The sequence below is a fragment of the Lagenorhynchus albirostris genome, chromosome 12, assembly GCF_949774975.1.
Source record: "Lagenorhynchus albirostris chromosome 12, mLagAlb1.1, whole genome shotgun sequence".
Taxonomy (NCBI): domain Eukaryota; kingdom Metazoa; phylum Chordata; class Mammalia; order Artiodactyla; family Delphinidae; genus Lagenorhynchus; species Lagenorhynchus albirostris.
The window spans coordinates 77,110,498-77,129,036 of record NC_083106.1 but is presented as its reverse complement, the minus strand read 5'-3'; the positions used below and the strand labels follow the sequence as shown (position 1 = coordinate 77,129,036).

Below are 18,539 nucleotides of genomic sequence, written 5' to 3'. Positions count from 1 at the left end.
TACAATTGTACCTATTCTTGCTATGGAGGTTCCTTAAAAAACTAAAAACAGAACTACCACATTATCCAGCAATCCCACTCCTGGGCATATATCCAGAGAAAACCATAATTCAAAAAAATACATGCACCCCAATGTTCACTGCAGCACTATTTACAACAGCCAAGACATGGAAGCAACCTAAATGGCCATCGACAGAGGAATGGATAAAGAAGATGTGGTACACAGGGACTTCCCTGGTGGTCCAGTGGTAAAGAATCTACCTTACAATGCAGGGGACGCGGGTTTGATCCCTGGTCAGGGAACTAAGATCCCACACACAGTGGGGCAACTAAACCTCTGTGCCACAACTACTGAGCTCACGCGCCTCAACTAGAGCCCACGTCCTGCAAAACTACAGAGCCCAAGCGCTCTGGAACCCACGCACCACTACAGAGCCCACACACCCTGGAGACTGCGCGCCACAACTAGAGAGGAGAAAATCCACACGCCACAACTAGAGAGAAGGCCACGCACCTCAACAAAAGATCCTGCATGCCTCAGTGAAGAGCCCACGTGCCGCAACTAAGACCCAACACAGCCAAAAATAAATAAATAATAAATAAATAAATCTTAAAAAAAAAAAGATGTGGTACATATATACAATGGAGCATTACTCAGCCATAAAAAAAGAACAAAAGAATGCCATTTGCAGCAACATGGATGGACCTAGAGATGATCAAACTAAGTCAGACAGAGAAAGACAAATATCATATGATATCACTCATATGTGGAATCTAATTTAAAAAATGATAAAAACTGAACTTATTTACGAAACAGAAACAGACTCACAGATTTCAAAAACAAACTTATGGTTACCAACGGGGAAATGGGGCGGGGGGTATAAATTAGGAGCTTGGGATTAACATACACATACTACCATATATAAAATAGATAACCAACAAGGAGCTACTGGGTAGCACAGGGAACTCTACTCAATATTCTGTAGTAACCTATATGGGTAAAGAATCTGAAAAAGAATGAATATATGTATATGCATAACTGAATCACTTTGCTGTACACCTGAAACTAACAAAACATTGTTAATCAACCATACTCCAATAAATTTTTTTTAATAATTTTAAAAATTACATCTAATTGCTTTTCAAAAACCACAAAACTGCTTAACAAAACTTGGTTTTGTCAAATTCCGATATAACCTATTGAAATGTCCTCCATCAAAGCTTACTTACTAATGAAACTTTGTTTAGAGAAAATTTTCATTCACTGCAAATATCTAAGAGAAGCTAGGCACGTAATTAAAACAAGCTAAAAAAACAGGTCTCCTAAATGAAGAGATAAAACGTGTATAATTTTTCACTAAACCTGTGGGGCCACAGCTTTCCACCCAGGGCTTATTCATGCACAATATCGCACTTAAAAGCCAACTTTTATGGTTTTGACAAGATGAAAGAAAACATGAGAACATTTAGAAAAATCAACTATATTTAAAAATCTATGTTAAAATATATTAATTTTTTTTTCGATTTTTTTAATTTAATAATCTCTGCACATCTTCTCTCTCTTCTAAGTCAAATTTAGGATTAAAAAAAAAAGTTGTCAGCTGGGCCTATTACCATATTGTTTGCCTTTGAACAAAAACCTCTTAAACCACTCTCTTTCAAATTATTTTCTAGGGCAAAGGAGGAAAGGCAGATCATCAGCTGTGATTAAGCAAAGATATATTTTCTTTATTTAACTGAACAAAAATAATACAATGGAATGTGAAATCTAATAAATTATACTACAGTATATTAAACCTGAACATTTTTCGAAACCAAGAATTATTGCTGAATGTCAAATTATACTTCAAAGAATAGCTATAACATTTTCATCACAATCTTTTAATTATACTTTTTTAAATGTACAAAAAATTGCATGTCTTTTGATTCCAGGAAATTCTGAAAGTAAAAAAACTGTCATTCACATTTTAAGCCTTACTATGTGCAAGGCATGACATGAAGATACAAAAGTAATCATATCTTATACTTAGTCGATACAGTTTACACAGTCCTTTCTATTCCACACATATTTCATCTGATCCTCACCAAAATCCTATAGTATTATCCTCATTTTACATAAAGAGAACATTCAGAAGCTTGTCCAAGGATACACGAACAGCAGTAGCTGGTGCTACGCTAGAAGCAAGGATTTTTTACTCCAAGTCCAATGTTCCTTCTACTAAACTGCTTCTTCACCACCATAGTCAGTCCCCTTGGCCCTCCAGAAGACTATCAAAGATAGTGTATAAACACAAAGAAAATGACTATAAACGTTAAGTGCTAAACTGAACGGCAAAGAGGGCAGTAAGTACTATATTGACTAGCACTTTCTCACTGAGAAGAAAAGAGGATTTGAACTGAGCCATTAAAAGGAAAAAAAAGGGTGGAAAAAGGCGACATATGGAGAAGCACGAAGGTAGAGAGCACAGGTACATTTCAGGATGACACTTTGGATTTGTGGAGAGAGTTTTCATGTTGGAAGGAAACGAGACAACACTAAAAGGTAAACTGGATCCGTAACTACATGCTTTGTTTTACTGGCCACTGCTTATTGAATGGATATACTAAGTGTCAGACATTATAAGCACTTAACACACACCATCTCATTAACATGTAGTCCTGAAAAGTTAATTTTTATTTTCCTCATTTTAACCTAGGAAACTGACATTTAGGGAGGTTTAGTAATTTTCCCAAGATCACCCATCAAGAATTTGAACCCAGCTCTGCCTTTCTCCAAAATCTCTGTTCTCTCCACCATTCTATGTCCTCTTGCACAATGAACATACCATCCTTTCTGATATACAAACTCAGAGTCTGCAGATAATAAGAATGAAGATAAATCTGGGGGATAACTGTGACTTATTGTTGTTAATTTGGATGCCCAGCACCCAAACACACTTCCAAGCCCTGGGGAATTCTCCTGGTGGAGAGTTTTGGAGGCAGGCCGGGCTCCAACTTCCACTTCAGAAGCCAAGGGAGTAAATGAGTCCTTCCTCTCCCTAACCCCAGGAGCCAGGACAAAAGCATACATGCGATCAATCCTGATTGAGACTAGAGAACTGAATCTCCATATAAATCGGAGAGGAGTGGGTGTGATGAGCTCAGCAGCGGCAGCAGAAGTCGAACAGGGAACTCAACAGCAGCTGTGGCATCTGAGCCACTGTTTCTGCTTCCAAACTTCCCTTCCTTCCCTCCTGTCTCCAAACCTGATCTTCTAGACCTCCCATCTATTTTGTGTGAGAGCTACCCAATCTCCTCCAATAAATCCCTTTCCCCTGTAAGCTACCCAGAGTTGGTTAATATTGCTGACAACAAAGCCTCTGAAAGTTAAATAATCCCGAGTGTTAAAAATGTCCTTCAGGAAATAAGGAAATGGGACTACCCTGGTGGCGCAGTGGTTAAAATCCGCCTGCCGATACAGGGGACACGGGTTCGATCCCTGATCCAGGAAGATTCCACATGCCGTGGAGCAACTGAACCCACGAGCCACAACTACTGAAGCCCGCGTGCCTAGAGCCCGTGCTCCGCAACAAGAGAAGCCACCGCAATGAGAAGCCCGCACACCGCAATGGAGAGCAAGCAGCCCCTGCTCGCCGCAACTAGAGAAAGCTCGCATGCAGCAACGAAGACCCAACACAGCCAAAAAACTTAAAATTTAAATTTAAAAAAGGAAATAAGGAAATGGAGACAGAGGAGGCTAACATAATCGAACACTTGTATTGATATTAACAACAGATTTTTTTAAAAGTCTAAGATAACGAGACTTTGATTTCTTCCTGAACACCCTGTCAGGAAAGAATCACTTATTAACTTAATATTTACTTGAATGTCTGCGTGTTCCAGGCAAGAGGGACTCATCCCAATACCTAATCACATGGAGCTCACTGTCTAATACAGAACACGGTCACTAAGATGGAACGGGTGTTTTGGTAAAAGAAGTACAGGTACTATGGAAACACATACCTAATCCAGTATTTAGCAAATTTCTCCACGAGGGCTGACAAGTGGATGTTATCTACAGGGAGACAGTACCAAGAGGGACAATCTCTAACTGAGGGCTTAGCACAGGAACAAACCCAAGATACAAGAATTTAGGACAAAGTTCTGAGTTAAAGATCTGATAATCAATCAGGGGTTCTCCAGTTAAGGTATCTAATTTTTCTACAGTGTCCATTTATAAAACAGTTGGCTACTAGTAATAAGGAAAATCTAGGTCTCAGAAACCAGGAAAGTGGAATAGGGTTGCAGAGTCGAAGCTAAAGGGGTAGCGTTTGTGACGAGCCACTATAAGCTAGAGCAGTGTGGCTTTGCAGTCCAGGTGACAAAATGGGGATAGAGCTGTGGAAAAGGCCATCCCAGTACTGTTGTAGAATTCTTAGAAACGACGGTATCAGAAGCTTCAGGAGATAGCATCCTCCACCAACACTGCTGCACACATGAGGTGCCATAACCTCAGCAGCCACCAGGAAGCTCGTTCAGTTACCATCAGGCAAGGCAGAGGAGCGAGGGAATAGGAAGGTCAAGACGGTAACCTTGCCCGAGGGGCCTAGAGCAGATTCTTTAGTTTTATAAGTCACGCTGATGCCACTGGTGTGGCACAACAGCAGCCAACTTCCCTGCTTTGCTACTCAGAGATCTTGGGCAAAAAGAAAAGGCTGTAAAGGCTGAGCCACGGTGCACGTTCTTGCCTCAGAGGAAGTAATGCAAGTTACACTGCTTCCTACTCAAAGCTCACACATGAGGGACAGCACTGAATTTTCCACAGAGATTACTATGACTGTAGACAAGGTAATTTGTATAACCCAGGCCTGAGTGGGAAAGAAGGTGGGCATTGATTGAGAGAGTGAGAGGAACAGTAAAAGAGGCACAAAAAGACAGCAGGGTGTTGTGGAGTACCGAACATGTTAAAAAGTATTTAAAATGCTTCTTTTTATTAAATTAGTAATACATAAATAAGAAAAATTCCCTTCATAAATGCTCATCAGGGCTTCCCTGGTGGTGCAGTGGTTGAGAATCTGCCTGCCAATGCAGGGGACACGGGTTTGAGCCCTGGTCTGGGAAGATCCCACATGCCGCGGAGAAACTGGGCCCGTGAGCCACAGCTACTGAGCCTGCGTGTCTGGAACCCGTTCTCCGCAACAAGAAAGGCCGCGACAGTGAGAGGCCTGCACACCGCGATGAAGAGTGGCCCCCGTCTGCCGCAACTGGAGAAAGCCCTCGCGCAGAAACGAAGACCCAACACAGCCAAAAATTAATTAATTAATTAATTAATTTTTTTAAAAAAAGCTCATCAGATAAAAGGGGGTGGAGGAAAGAAATAAACATACACATGTGGACAGGGAATGTGGCCCCCATCCCAGCTCTACAAGGGTCAAGCCATTAGACATGGCAGCTGCCCACCAACGGTGCACCCTGAGGGAAGATTCAGGATGGAAAAAAAACAGGAAGCATTCTGTGTTTTAGATACTGGCCCGAGATAGTTAAGATGCACATGTAAGGTATAATTTCAGTGAGCCCAGACTCTTGCATCTTCCCATACACAGAAAAGCACTAAAATCATGAACTTCGGATGCCTGTTCTTTGTGATTAGTCCAGCAAAGACTCCTGCACATCCTGACTCTTCCCTTACCTCTTCGGAGCAGTTTCTCAGAGCTGAGAGGCTGTGTCCTGGACTGTAGTCCTCAGTAAGATCCCCAAACAAAACTTAACTCCCAGCTTTTAGGTTATCGGTTTTCCTTCAGTTGACACATACTTAAATTATTTAGAGCCTGTTAAAAGTTAAGAGTTCAATTTTTTTTTAATTCAGTCACTCTTTTATTTTTGAAGATTAGCTTTTAAAAAATCAAAAGCTTAGTTCTAAACTGATAGCTATAGAACATGCTCAATCCTTTATATCCTAATAAAATTCTATGGGTCACATGAAATCTGCAGCATGTTTCTGTAGGTTAAAGAATCTGAGTGGGAGCCACAGAAAAGATGTTTACTTCTAATTCAATCAGTAAGTCTCATGCTCAGAGGTGGAAATGATAAATGAATGAATTAGGTGATATACAAATGTAAACTATCTTTGAAGAAAGAATAGCAATAGAAAAACTAGCTATTATTTCCCAAATGTCTATTCCATACCAGAACTATTTTAATCTTTTACAGAGAGATTGAGATTCAGAGGTTAAATGACTGCCCAAAGCCAATCAGCTAGTATGTGACTATTATTAGTTTCCTAGGGCTGGTGAAACAAAATACCACAAACTGGGTGTCTTAGAACAAGAGAAATTTCTTCTCTCGCAGTTCTGGAGGCTAGAAGTCTGAATTCAAGGTGTCAGCAGAGCTATTCTCCCCCTGAGACTCTGGGGAGAAACTGTCCTTGCCTCCTGCTAGCTTCTGGCAGCAGCCGGCATTCCTTGGTTTGCAGCTGCATCACACCACCTCTGTCTCTGCTGTTACACAGTTCTCCCTATATCCCTGTCTTCACATCTTCTTCCCTCTGTGCCTGTCTCTTCTTATAGGGACACCAGTCATACTGGATAGGAGCCCACCCGAATAACCTCATCTTGATTACATTTGCAATGACTCTATTTCCAAATAAAGTCACATTCACAGGTACTAGGAGTTAAGATTTCAGCACATCTTTCGCTGGGACACAATTCAATCCATGACAGTGATATAATCATATCTGGCTAGCTCCAAAGTTGCTGTTCTTTCCATTAGACTGCACTGCTGCCTCCCATTAATCCTGAATAACATGCACCATACAATAATTTAGAAATATGGAAGTCAATTTAAAAGACATTATATTTTAAAAATAAAATTGGCCCCGTTCATGAATATGCTGACGTTTTAAACAGTACTACCAAATCTTCAGAGTTTTCACCTAAAATACAGATCAAAAACAACAACTTTGTTATGATAGGTAGATGTCATTCTAGCACCATCTTAACTTTTAGAATCTGAAATAGAATTTTATAATATAAAGTTCCATACACAAAGTTTTTATATCTGGCATTTAACGCATCTCCACAAACGAAAAAGTAAATTCCAACCTGAAGTTTTAGTTTACCCCTTAAAACTCTTACAAAAGTATCAAGTTATAAAAACTGCCTAGGACAGAACTGATGAAAAGGGCTTTGCTAATTATGCTCCAATCTATGTAACAGGGTAGATCAAAAGAACAGATAAGCAGTTAATATGAGTAAAGCAGGGCTTTTATTTTAAGGAAATACATGGTCTTTTCTATATAAAACATTGTTTTTGTATAGTCATGTAACTGATGTTCAAACATCAGTGGCTTTTATCTTTGTCTCCAGTGCTACTTTGTGACGATAACCTCATGCTACCTCATATCATATTTCATACATTATACTCTCCTCTCTAAATCACCACCGGTCTTATTTTCACCCCCCAGTCCCATTTTTATATCCCTAGATGTATTCATTTGGTTGAATTTCTTCCCTCCCACTTGAAACTCTTACCATCTCTCTCTATTTCAAATCCACAGTGATCTTTCCAAAACTAAGTCAGACATATGTGACTTGTTAATTTGGGGCAGGGGGCCGGGGGGGCATTATGCTTCACTAAAAACTTTACTTAAAAAAAAAAATCAACAGTGATGATTCACTGAACCCCATAATCTCACACCCAACTGTGGTCTTTTGATGCCTATAAATGGTACCACCATTGTCCCAAGCATCCAAGCTCAAAATCTTGGCATCCTCTTGGGAATTAGCACCCAAGTTCTGTCAATTCTTCCTTAGCAATATGCTTAGTATCCTTGAATTTGACTCTCACTTCTTCCAGTACAAATCAAGCTTTGAGACTTCATGCCAGTTTTTTAAAAGGGAGAAGAAAAAGTACATTCTATCGTTTTAAAACTCAAGGAAAAACAAATAATTTCAAAAACTTTTTCAAAGTTAAATATAATTGTATATAATGTGAGACCTGAGAGCTTAGAACAATAGCCAACTTACTCAGCATAGTGATGCACAATGTTATTAAATGTCACATAATCATTCTTATATTTTAATTAATTTAGAAATTAAACTACAAATCCATGTAATTGGAGGTTGGTCTATGGTTTCCAGCTTTTCAGAACTAATAAGTATACAACAGTACCTCCTTCTAAAATAAGCATCAAAAAAATCAGGGCTTCCCTGGTGGCGCAGTGGTTGCGAGCCCGCCTGCCGATGCAGGGGACACGGGTTCATGCCCCGGTCTGGGAAGATCCCACATGCCGCGGAGCGGCTGGGCCCGTGAGCCATGGCCGCTGAGCCTGTGCTCCGCAACGGGAGAGGCCACAGCAGTGAGAGGCCCGTGTACTGCAAAAAAAAAAAAATCTGCCATTTTTAAAATCATCATCATCCCTCTTCTGCTTGCAGCATTTGCCAAAAAACTTGTTTGCTAAATTTTTACTGTTGTGAATTACTGTTCAATAAGCAAATTTGTTTGCCTTCAGATATGGATGGATATCATAGTTATACATGTTTGATCTTGCATATTGTATATATATCATTTTCCTTGAAAATGGAAAGGGGAGAAATCAGGGAAAACCTTCCATAGTGTTGACAGGAACATAATTTGAAAACCATGGTAGAACAAGAAAAGGAAGGACATTTCAGGTAGATCTAGCAGCATGCCACATCCCATAAAATACAGCAGTTTGCTATGGTTAGAGCAAAGGGCAGGGGAGTGGTAGGAGACGAGGCCAGAGAAACAGAAAGTAGCCTGTCATGAAGAAAGTTACATTTCACATTAAGGGTTCTGAACATTATCCTGAATGCTACAGGGAGACATACAAGAAATTTTAAGCAAGAGAATGAAATATTCAGATTAGGCTGTTTAAAAGATCACTCTGGCAGTGACATGCAGAAAGACTAAAGAAAATGCCAGACTAGAACGAAAAAAGAAAAAAAAGAATGCTACTGCAATAATCCAGATGAGAAATGTTAAGAATATAAACTAAGAAAAAGGCAGTGGTAATGGGAAAAAAGATTTTAAAAATATAGAGAAAGTAAAACCTATAGAACTTAACGCCTAGAGATGGGATGATAAGCTTAGGTAGACTTCCAGAGTTTCTGGCTTGAAAACCCTCATGGACAGTGACATCATTCACTACAAGACTGCTCCTTTCATGTTGTAAACCCAAAGGCCAGCCCTCAGTCCTCACTGGCTGCTCCTTTCCAGTCTCCATGCTAGTTCCTCCTCATCTCCCCAACTTCTATAAGCACTGGAGTGACTCAGGGCTTTCTTTGGATGTTCTCACTTTTTTTGACCTATAATCACTCTTTTGACTTCATTCCATCTTATGTCTTTGTATATCATCTACGCTGATGAATCCTCAATGCTTAAACCCAGTCTCAACCTTCCCCCTAAACTCTAGCCTCATATATTCAATTGTCTACTCATTATTTCCGACTTGGATGTTTAAAAGGCATCTCATCGTAACAAGTTAAAAACAGAACTCTTTACTCAGCTTCTCACACCCTAACCCCCTACTGTCACACTAAAACTTTTTCTACAGTCTTCCCCATCTTGATAAATTGAAGCCAAGTTTCCCTAAAACCATGTTCCCTTACAGAGTTTATGATTAATCTCTCTCTCCAAAGCTTTGTTCCCTTTTTTGTCCCCTCTGACCTCAATTCTGTGCTAACTGAACACTAATCATCCAGAGTCAGAGGACTAAGATTGCTGTTGTCGATAACATCCTTAATGTACTAAAATTTTTGTTGTAGATACCATCATTAACACACAAACTCAGGCTGTTTCTCCAGGGCAAGGTGAGCCTACAGACCCCCGAGCCATGGATCACCTAGCCAGAGAACTGTAGACCAAAGATATCCTGATTCCCAAAACCATTCTGCCCCTTTAAAACATCCCTAACTCAAAGACCGAGTTGGAGTGGATCTGAGGCTTGTCTCCCATGCCCTTGCATGGCACCCTGCAAATAAACCCCTACACTTTGCTGCAAATGCTTGCTGTCAGAGTTTGTCTTTCTGCAACCAGGCACACAAGCCCTTGCTCGGTTACAAAATTACAATTCCATCCTTCCAATGCAGGCCAAAATATCTTAGAGTTATCTTTGATTCTACAATTTCTCTCACACCCGACACATCCACTACATGAGAAAATTCTATTAGCTCTACTTTCATAACACTTCCTAAATCTAACTGCTCTTCACTGCAACCATTCTACAGTGGACACCATCATTTCACTGAAACAGGAGGGAAGGGGGTAGGGCACAACCTTTAAAAGAATGACATAGTCCAAGGACACAACATAAACTTATTTAGAACCAAATAGATCCAAGATGGCGGAAAAGTCGATTTCCACTAGACCTTGAGCCTCAGTATACACTTACTGTTACACATCAGCAAGCTAAATGACACACCCACAGGCGCCAGGACAGTTCCAAGGCCGACCATAAAGGTCAAAAAGTGGGCAGTGGCCCAATTCCTAGAAATTCCCACTCCCTCCCCAAAATAGCTGGAATATTCCTCCGACTCAGTAGCCTATGAAATAAATTACCCACTCTGTCTGTGGAGTGTGCTTCTCCCAAGCCCGCTCCCAAGTCCTGAGACCAGGTGTGTGATCTCAGTTAAAAGACCATGGGTTCAAGTCCCAGTCTGGGTTTTGGCTGGGCTCGAGTTCCGGCGCGTGGGTTCAGGTCCCAGTCTAAGTTAGGCGGTTTCATCATCATCAAATACCCAGTCTATCCACAACATGGCACCAGCTTATTTACCCTTACTCCTACTTTCTCTAGACACCTTTTGATTTCCTGCCACTACAATCTTGTTCATATAAATCTCCTTTCTTGGAATGCATCCAACCTCCTCCTTAGAAGTGCTATTTATCCTTCAATTCCAGCTCAAAGCCCACTTCCACCACAAAGTTTTCCATGGTTATTAGAGACAGATGTAATATCGTCTTCTTTTGGACCACTAAGGCATATTCCTTCTGTCTGTGCCACTCATCTAGCAATGCTTGGTTTTCCTTTAATATGTATGTTTCAACTCCCCCCAAAAGATTCCAGGTTCAGGTACCTTAAGAAGGGTTCTCTGTTTGAGGGGGAAGGAAAAAAAAAAGAGGCCCTGTCCACAAACTTTTTTCTGTCGCCCACTATGCCCAGAGCAGCACTTTACATACAGAAAATGCTCAATGTTGATTAAAACTCTTGATAAATTTAACTCAGTCTGTGAGTTTTTACCATCAAAAGACCACTATATCCTCCATGAGCTAAAATTCAAGGGCAGCCTGGCCTAATGTCCAGACTGTAATAAAATCCATTTGGGTATAAAAACCAAGTTTGTGAACGTGGGAGTGCAGCATATCTCTTCGAGATACTGATTTGGTTTCCTTTAAATATATACCTAGTGGAAGTACTAGATCTTATGACAGTTCTATATTTTAATTTTTTGAGCAACCTCCATACTCTGGTCCACAATGGCTGTACGAGTTTACATTGCACAAGAGTTCCCTGTTCTCTACACCCTCACCAACGCTTGTTATCTCTTGTCTTTTTAATAAGAGAGTAACTATGGGAAGTGATAGACATGTTAATTAGCTTTATTATGGTGATTATTTCACAGTATACACATATATCAAGCCATCACAATGAACACTGTAAATAAATACAATTTTTGTCAATTGTAACCTTAATAAAGGAAGGAAAAAAAAGCTTATACTAAAGATAATAGTTCATAACTTATCCTAGAAAGAAAGAGGCTACCAGGTGGGAGAGGAACTACAGTTCCCTTATTTTTAAAAATTAATGCCTGTTAAATGTCAAAAGCATACAAGGCACAGTGCAGAATACAATGATAAACTGGAGACCTGCCAATAGCTTAAATTCAAAACACAAAGAGCCAGAGGCAAAACAGAACAACAGATGGAGATGACTGGATTAGTTTAAGAGTTATCGTATTTCTCAACTTTGTTCTGCTACCATTGTAACTGCTCTCCTAAATCGAACTGGCAATTCTTCTTAGTAATTCTAAAAATACATCCCGTTCTTAAGAAACTGACTGAATTTAATGCGGTGGGAAAGGAGGAATCTGAAGGACATGCCATTTTTACCCTGCATAAGAACTGGAGAACTTCCATTTTTGAATGTAAATCTGTCTTAAAGGAAATCAATATAATATCTAAACAAGTCACTCGACAAAATGCTGAGTAATAAGGTAAATCATTTTAAGTATTAATTAGATTAAATTAAAAATGGCATTTTTAAGTACCCCTTTGAACTGATTCCACACTAAAGAATTTATCTTTAAAAGATAAAAATTAAAAAATAAAAGATAAAAATAAAAAAGAATTATTTGTCCTTTCTAGAGGCTCTAATGAAGACAGAGGTCATTAAAAATTTCAAAAACAATTTTCTTTAGTTCCTTCAACTTTATCTGACTGTGACAAAGAAATGAAGAATATTACCTGCGCCAAGGTTAATGGTAAATTCAGCTAAGGTATTCTACATCTATTTGTACAAAGAAGGTAGAACACAAGCAATTACCAGTAATCTCTACACTTACCTTGAAAAGATTATTGAGGATCAGAATGTATAAGTTAAACACTGCTATTTTTGTAACAACTGCTAAATTTGCCAGTATGTCTCTTTAAAACTCTAAGTCAAGGGTAGGAATGTCTTTTCTGTAAGGAGCCAGAAAGTAAATATTTTAGGCTTTGCAAACCAAGAGGATATTTGTAGGTTCTTATATAACAGAGAGAAAACAAATTTGCACACACTTTTATTGACGAAATTCAACATATAATAACAATTGTGTACAATTTTCTGGTAACACAGGTCTACTAGTAAGAATAAAATTCTTTTGGGGGGGTAACATTTCGCATTATCGGAGTTCAAAGTTAGTGTTCCCTATCATCAAACTCTATAGCAAATGTTCATCTGTAAAACCATTCTCAGTTCCTGGGCTTCACAAAAATGGTCTGGCTAGCCATACTTACTTTGCCGTGCCTTGCCCTAAGTACTAAAGTTACATGAGAAACAAATGATAACACTAACACCACAAACCTCTTAATTTCCAAGAGTCAACTTCTAAGTCAACTTCTAAGCAACTGCAATTCATTTGACTATTAAAATCTTTACACTTGCCTAATTTTTAGTGCCTAATCCACTAAAATTTGACGAAAATGTATGTTGAACACTTTGGCAATATTAATTTGAAGTAAATGTTTAGTTTTAAGTTTATACTGAATATCACTCAGAATAACGTCCTCATCTGATCCTAACCATTAATTTACAGCTATATAGGACTTCCTATATAGGTGGTGCAGTGGTTAAGAATCCACCTGACAATGCAGGGGACACAGGTTCGAGGCCTGGTCCGGGAAGATCCCACATGCCGCAGAGCAACTAAGCCCGTGCGCCACAACTACTGACCCTGAGCTCTAGAGCCCGCGAGCCACAACTACTGAGCCCACGTGCCACAACTACAGAGCCCACGTGCCACAACTACAGAGCCCACGTGCCACAACTACAGAGCCCGTGCTCTGCAACAAGAGAAGCCCGCGCACCGCAGAATAGCCCCCGCTAGCTGCAACTGGAGAAAGCCCGCACGCAGCAACGAAGACCCAATGCAGCCAAAAATAAGTTAATTTAAAAAAACATTTACAACTATATAACTTCACACAGATAAATGTGTGAAATTGCAAAAATTAAGAATATCTCCTACCTGTTTCAAGTTAGCCCCATTCAATTAATATCTCTGCCTCACCAACAAGGGCCCTCAACTAGAAAAACACTACCTATATGGTAGAAAGAAGTGCCTGACTCCTACAATTGCCAAATTACAGAAAATATTCATTCCTTGCTGCTAATAATAAATGAAGATATTAAGTCTTAGTCTTAACGAGATATTAAATATTTTCTTATGAATGATAAAATTAACTTTTGTTTTCTAATAACTTTATTAGATTATGGAAAATCTAAAAACCAACTAAACGAGATATATACACCTAATGGGGAGAGGAGATATTCTTCCAAATATAAGCATTAAAATTTTTAAATACCTTTTTTACTCCCTTTTTAGGAGAGTCCAACATGCTTTACAAGAGTAGTAATTTTTTAGTATAAAATTTCTGGGAAAAGGATGAAGACCCTCTGATTTCTCTACCTAAAAAGTCTGGATTTCTGATCTTAGCACTTCAAGCTATATTACAAAAGCATTCTGGGGGCTTCCTCCCTGGTGGCGCAGTGGGTGGGACTCTGCCTGCCAATGCAGGGGACATGGGTTTGATCCCTGGCCCGGGAAGATTCCCACATGCCGCGGAGCAACTAAGCCCGTGCGCCACAACTACTGAGCCTGTGCTCTACAGCCTGTGCTCTGCAACAAGAGAAGCCACGACAATGAGAAGCCCGCGCACCACTCGCTGCAACTAGAGAAAGCCCGCGCACAGAACAAAGACCCAACACAGCCAAAAATAAAAACAAATAAATAATAAATTTTTAAAAAAAAAGCATTCTGATTGGGAAAGTCTCCTTTGGCCTAGTAATTTGATGTACTGATAATACAACAATACAAGTTCTTAAAATTTTCAACAATGAGGCAAAGAGCTGTGAGCAACTTATAGTATGGAAGTGAATGTTGCCAAGAACTTCTCGTTACACATTTACTTTTAATAACCCTCAACATATTTTATTACTAAACTAGTGGCTGACAAAGGGTGGACAGCAGTCGGAAACACGCATGTGTGTTTTGGGAAAGCTCCCTAGGTTTTTCTAATAACTCCACACCCAACTCTGAACCAATTCTCCACATAATCAACAAATTTTTAAAAATTTATTCTATTTGCATAACTGTATGTGAGCATTGGTACAAAATTCCTAATCATTCCTAATTTTCATTTCCTCTGGTTCCAAAGGTGATACAATTTGAATATGCAGCATTTTTCTTTAAATCACATTAAAGTTGGAAGTCACAGAATATTAGAGTTGAACAGCCTCTTAGAGACCACCTAGTCTGAATCTTTTGGCTCTTCAAGTAAAATGAAAATCGAGACTCAGAAATATGCCTAAGATCACAAACTAGGGAGTAAAAGTTGGGACTTCAACTCTGATGCCTTGACTCTTAACTTTAGTGCCCTTCTAACTAGATCAAGCTGCAGAAGACTCTTCAGGCAACTTGAAATCAGAATTATATACATGAGAACTATTTAAGAAATTTCCTACTCAGTGCTCTGTGGTGACCTAACTGGGAAGGAAATCCAAAAAAGAGGGGATATATGTATACGTATAGCTGATTCACTTTGCTGTACAGCAGAAACTAATACAACACTGTAAAGCAACTATACTCCAATAAAAATTAATTTAAAAAAAATTTTTTAAAAGAAATTTCCATTTCACCAACTACTTGGTGTGAAGAACTGTATTTTATTTCAGAATCCGAAAGTGTTAAAGAAAGTAAACATTTATCTTGATAGTATAGTAAATATCTATAGAAGATGAGTTCTGATAATTTAGTAAATACTCATCATATAAAATTCCAAACTATTGCTACTTTCATCTTAATATCCTAAGAAGTTTCAAGGACTTCCCTGGCAGTCCAGTGGTTAAGACTTTACCTGCTTACGCAAGGGGTGCGGGTTCAATACCTAGTGGAGGAGTTAAGATCCCACATGCCTCGTGGCCAAAAAACCAAAATGGAAAACAGAAGCAATATAGTAACAAACTCAATGGAGACTTTAAAAATGGTCCACATTAGAAAAATCTTAAAAAAAAAAAAATCCTAAGAAGTTTAAATAAGATGATGAAATTTCTAATGTTAAATTTTCTTCTACGTAATTACTAACATTGCAGTAAGGGTCCTAGTGTAGCGTGAAAGCTTAAGACTGAAAATCAAGACATCTGGGTTTGGTTTCTGTCTCAATTTTACAATACTCTTCTAGCTTACTAGCAAATACCAACCCCTCTGACTCCATTTCTCATCTCCTGATTCAGGGTCATCGCAATAATAGTAACTATTGTACAAACTTAGTGCCAGGAATATTATCTATATTGTTTTGAATTCTCACATTTCACAAGATAGGCATTATTTACCGATTTTACAGGTGAGGAAACGGAGCCTCAGAGAGATTATGTTTTCCAATAAGCTGAGCTAGTTAGTGGCTGAGCTGGAATTTAAACCCAGCTCTGCCTGACTCCTGCCTAGAGCCCATGGTCCTTGTATTACACCACTTCGCTCACATCCTGATATGTGTGGTCCTCGTACAGTTGGGAGAACAAGAAGTACTACATTTGAAAGACTACTAGGAGATAAAAATGATAAAACAAAACTTTATGCTGAAAAATAAATACTGTGTTACTTTCTTTAGTTATTAAACTGAAAATGAGTTTTTAGTAAAAGATTTAAAAACTAGGCTATAGATATTGTACAATTCTTATTACTATTATTAACAAAGAAATGAGCACTGTACAATTAAAAAATATAACGATTTTGCTTTTACAGGTAACACTGTGAATTAAACTGGAAAGTATGCCTATTTCTGTAGTTGAAATAAATTGCTTTGAAAGCCCTATTAAAAAGTATGCATAATTTTTAAGTATTTAATAAAATTAGAGGGGAAAAAATGACACAATCTGATAGAACAGAAGCAATCAAGAGAACTTTGTACCAGCTCTTCCCCTTTCGAACAGATAAAAATATTTCTCAGATATTCAAGAAAAGTGGATGAGCAGATGCTTAATATTGGACATCTACACAAAGTATTTACAACCTGTATCAACCTATGTTCACCACTGCAGATGGATGAAGATACTGATTGTTTCTCTGACAAAAGTCAAGATGCTTCCCCAAGTTTCTCTAACACGTCTTATAAAAGTAAAATGTTCAGTAGACAATTCACAAATTATTCTCTGTGTTACGGTCGTTGACTCTTTTTCTTCTTTTTTTTTTTTTAAGTTTGGGGAAAAAAAAAAAACTAGGGCGAATGTAGGGCATGGTTATTAATCAATGTAGCCTAAAGGCAAAACCGGAATTGAAGTTTCAGGTTACCTTTTACCTCATGCCCTATAACTAAAAGCATCTATTAACTCAAAAGGTACTGTACACACCTCGGTCACACGTCCTAATATGTGATCTGGTAACATGACACCTTCTTGACATAAAAATCATCAATGCCTCTAAGACTCTGGGTCTTTTCCCCAACAATGGCCAAGGTGTTAATCTCCGTGTCCCGGGATAATCCCCACACAGGTAATGACACTCTGGCCGTGTCAACTCTCCTGGCGTTTTATCTCCACATAACTTCTTTCCACTTCTCTTTTTCTTTGCTTCTTTTTTCCACCACCGTTGGAGGTTAAAACCACACACACCGCCCAGGAAAGGGGCGCTCTTCCCCCGACCCACACTCTGCATTAAACATTCATTCCCTCTCTAACCCGGTAAACAGCGAGAGGAAGCGCGGGCAAAACTGCAAATTCAGAAAACCCGTAGGAAGAGAAAGTGGAAACTGAGGAAGAGAGAAGGTGGGGGAGGGCGGGGCCCGCCTGTCAAGCCCCGGGACCCGAGGAAGGAGTGGGGCCGGCGGGGGGACCTCGCTCCCCGGCGGCGCCAACTCCCACCGCCGCTGCCTCCCGTCCGCTCACCTCGATCTCGCGGATGTTGTTGGAGGTGACGAAGATGCCGATGCCAATGGGGATGAAGATGAGGCCGATGATGAAGAAGGTGGGGAGCACCGTGCCGGCGGTAAGAATGGGCTGCCAAGCCGGCAGCCGTTGCTGTTTGAAGGCCGTGTTATCCGGTCTCCGGTTCTTAGCGGTGCCCCCGGGAGCACACGGGGGCCCACCATCCACTTCATCCTTCGCGTTGTAGTTCATCGCCATCGACCCCCCCGGGCGCGGCTCCGCGACGCGCAGGTGGACCGCCCAGCTGACCCGCCTGCTGACCCCGACAGAAGACGCGCAGGCGCCGCCGCCGCCACCGCCGCCGCCGCCGCCACCTGGGCTGTAAAGGCGGAAGAGGCGGGACACCCTTCCGCAGACAGCCGCCGACCGGAAGCGGGACTCGGTTGGGCACGCCAGAGGGAGGGAGAGAGGAAGGAAGGAGAAGCCTGAGGGACGAGAGGAGGGGAAGAGGGAGGAGGGTGGAAGGGGGAGGGAGAAGGCGGACGCCCCCTGATCATTGGCCCTGTGACGACAAAGTGAGGGCCTCTGTCCCCAGAGCGTGAAGCTGCGTTGGCGCCCGCGAGGCCCCGGCTGGGTGGGGCGAAGAGGCCTCGGCCATTGCGCTACAGGCGCGTCTTCGCTCCGCTCGCGGAAGCTTCGGTTCGCACGCACCTGCCGGCTTCTTTGGTATCGTGGCGACTGCCGTTCCGGGTGGCGGGTCAGACCCGGCCGACCCGGGCCACACCCGTTAGCCCAGGAGCGGGTGGCTCCGGTGCCAGACAGGTTTTTGTTTCACCTCGAAGCCCTTTCGGAAGGGGATCGGAGCATTGAAAAGGCCACAGCTTGAGAGCCAGAGGCTCGTGGGATCGGCAGTATTTGCTTGAGTTGTAAAA

At 40.6% G+C, this 18,539-nt stretch overlaps 1 protein-coding gene across 1 annotated transcript in view; it reads right to left on the bottom strand.

Annotated features, from left to right (window-relative positions):
- The window catches only part of TMEM30A (transmembrane protein 30A), a 42,449-nt gene extending 24,454 nt beyond the window's left edge, over window positions 1-17,995 (bottom strand). Inside the window, exon 1 of the mRNA XM_060167901.1 lies at window positions 17,629-17,995. Within this exon, the coding sequence (XP_060023884.1) occupies window positions 17,629-17,865 (237 nt within the window). The 5' untranslated portion in view covers window positions 17,866-17,995. The remainder of the gene's footprint in view (window positions 1-17,628) is intronic.
- Between the last annotated feature and the right edge of the window lie 544 nt (window positions 17,996-18,539).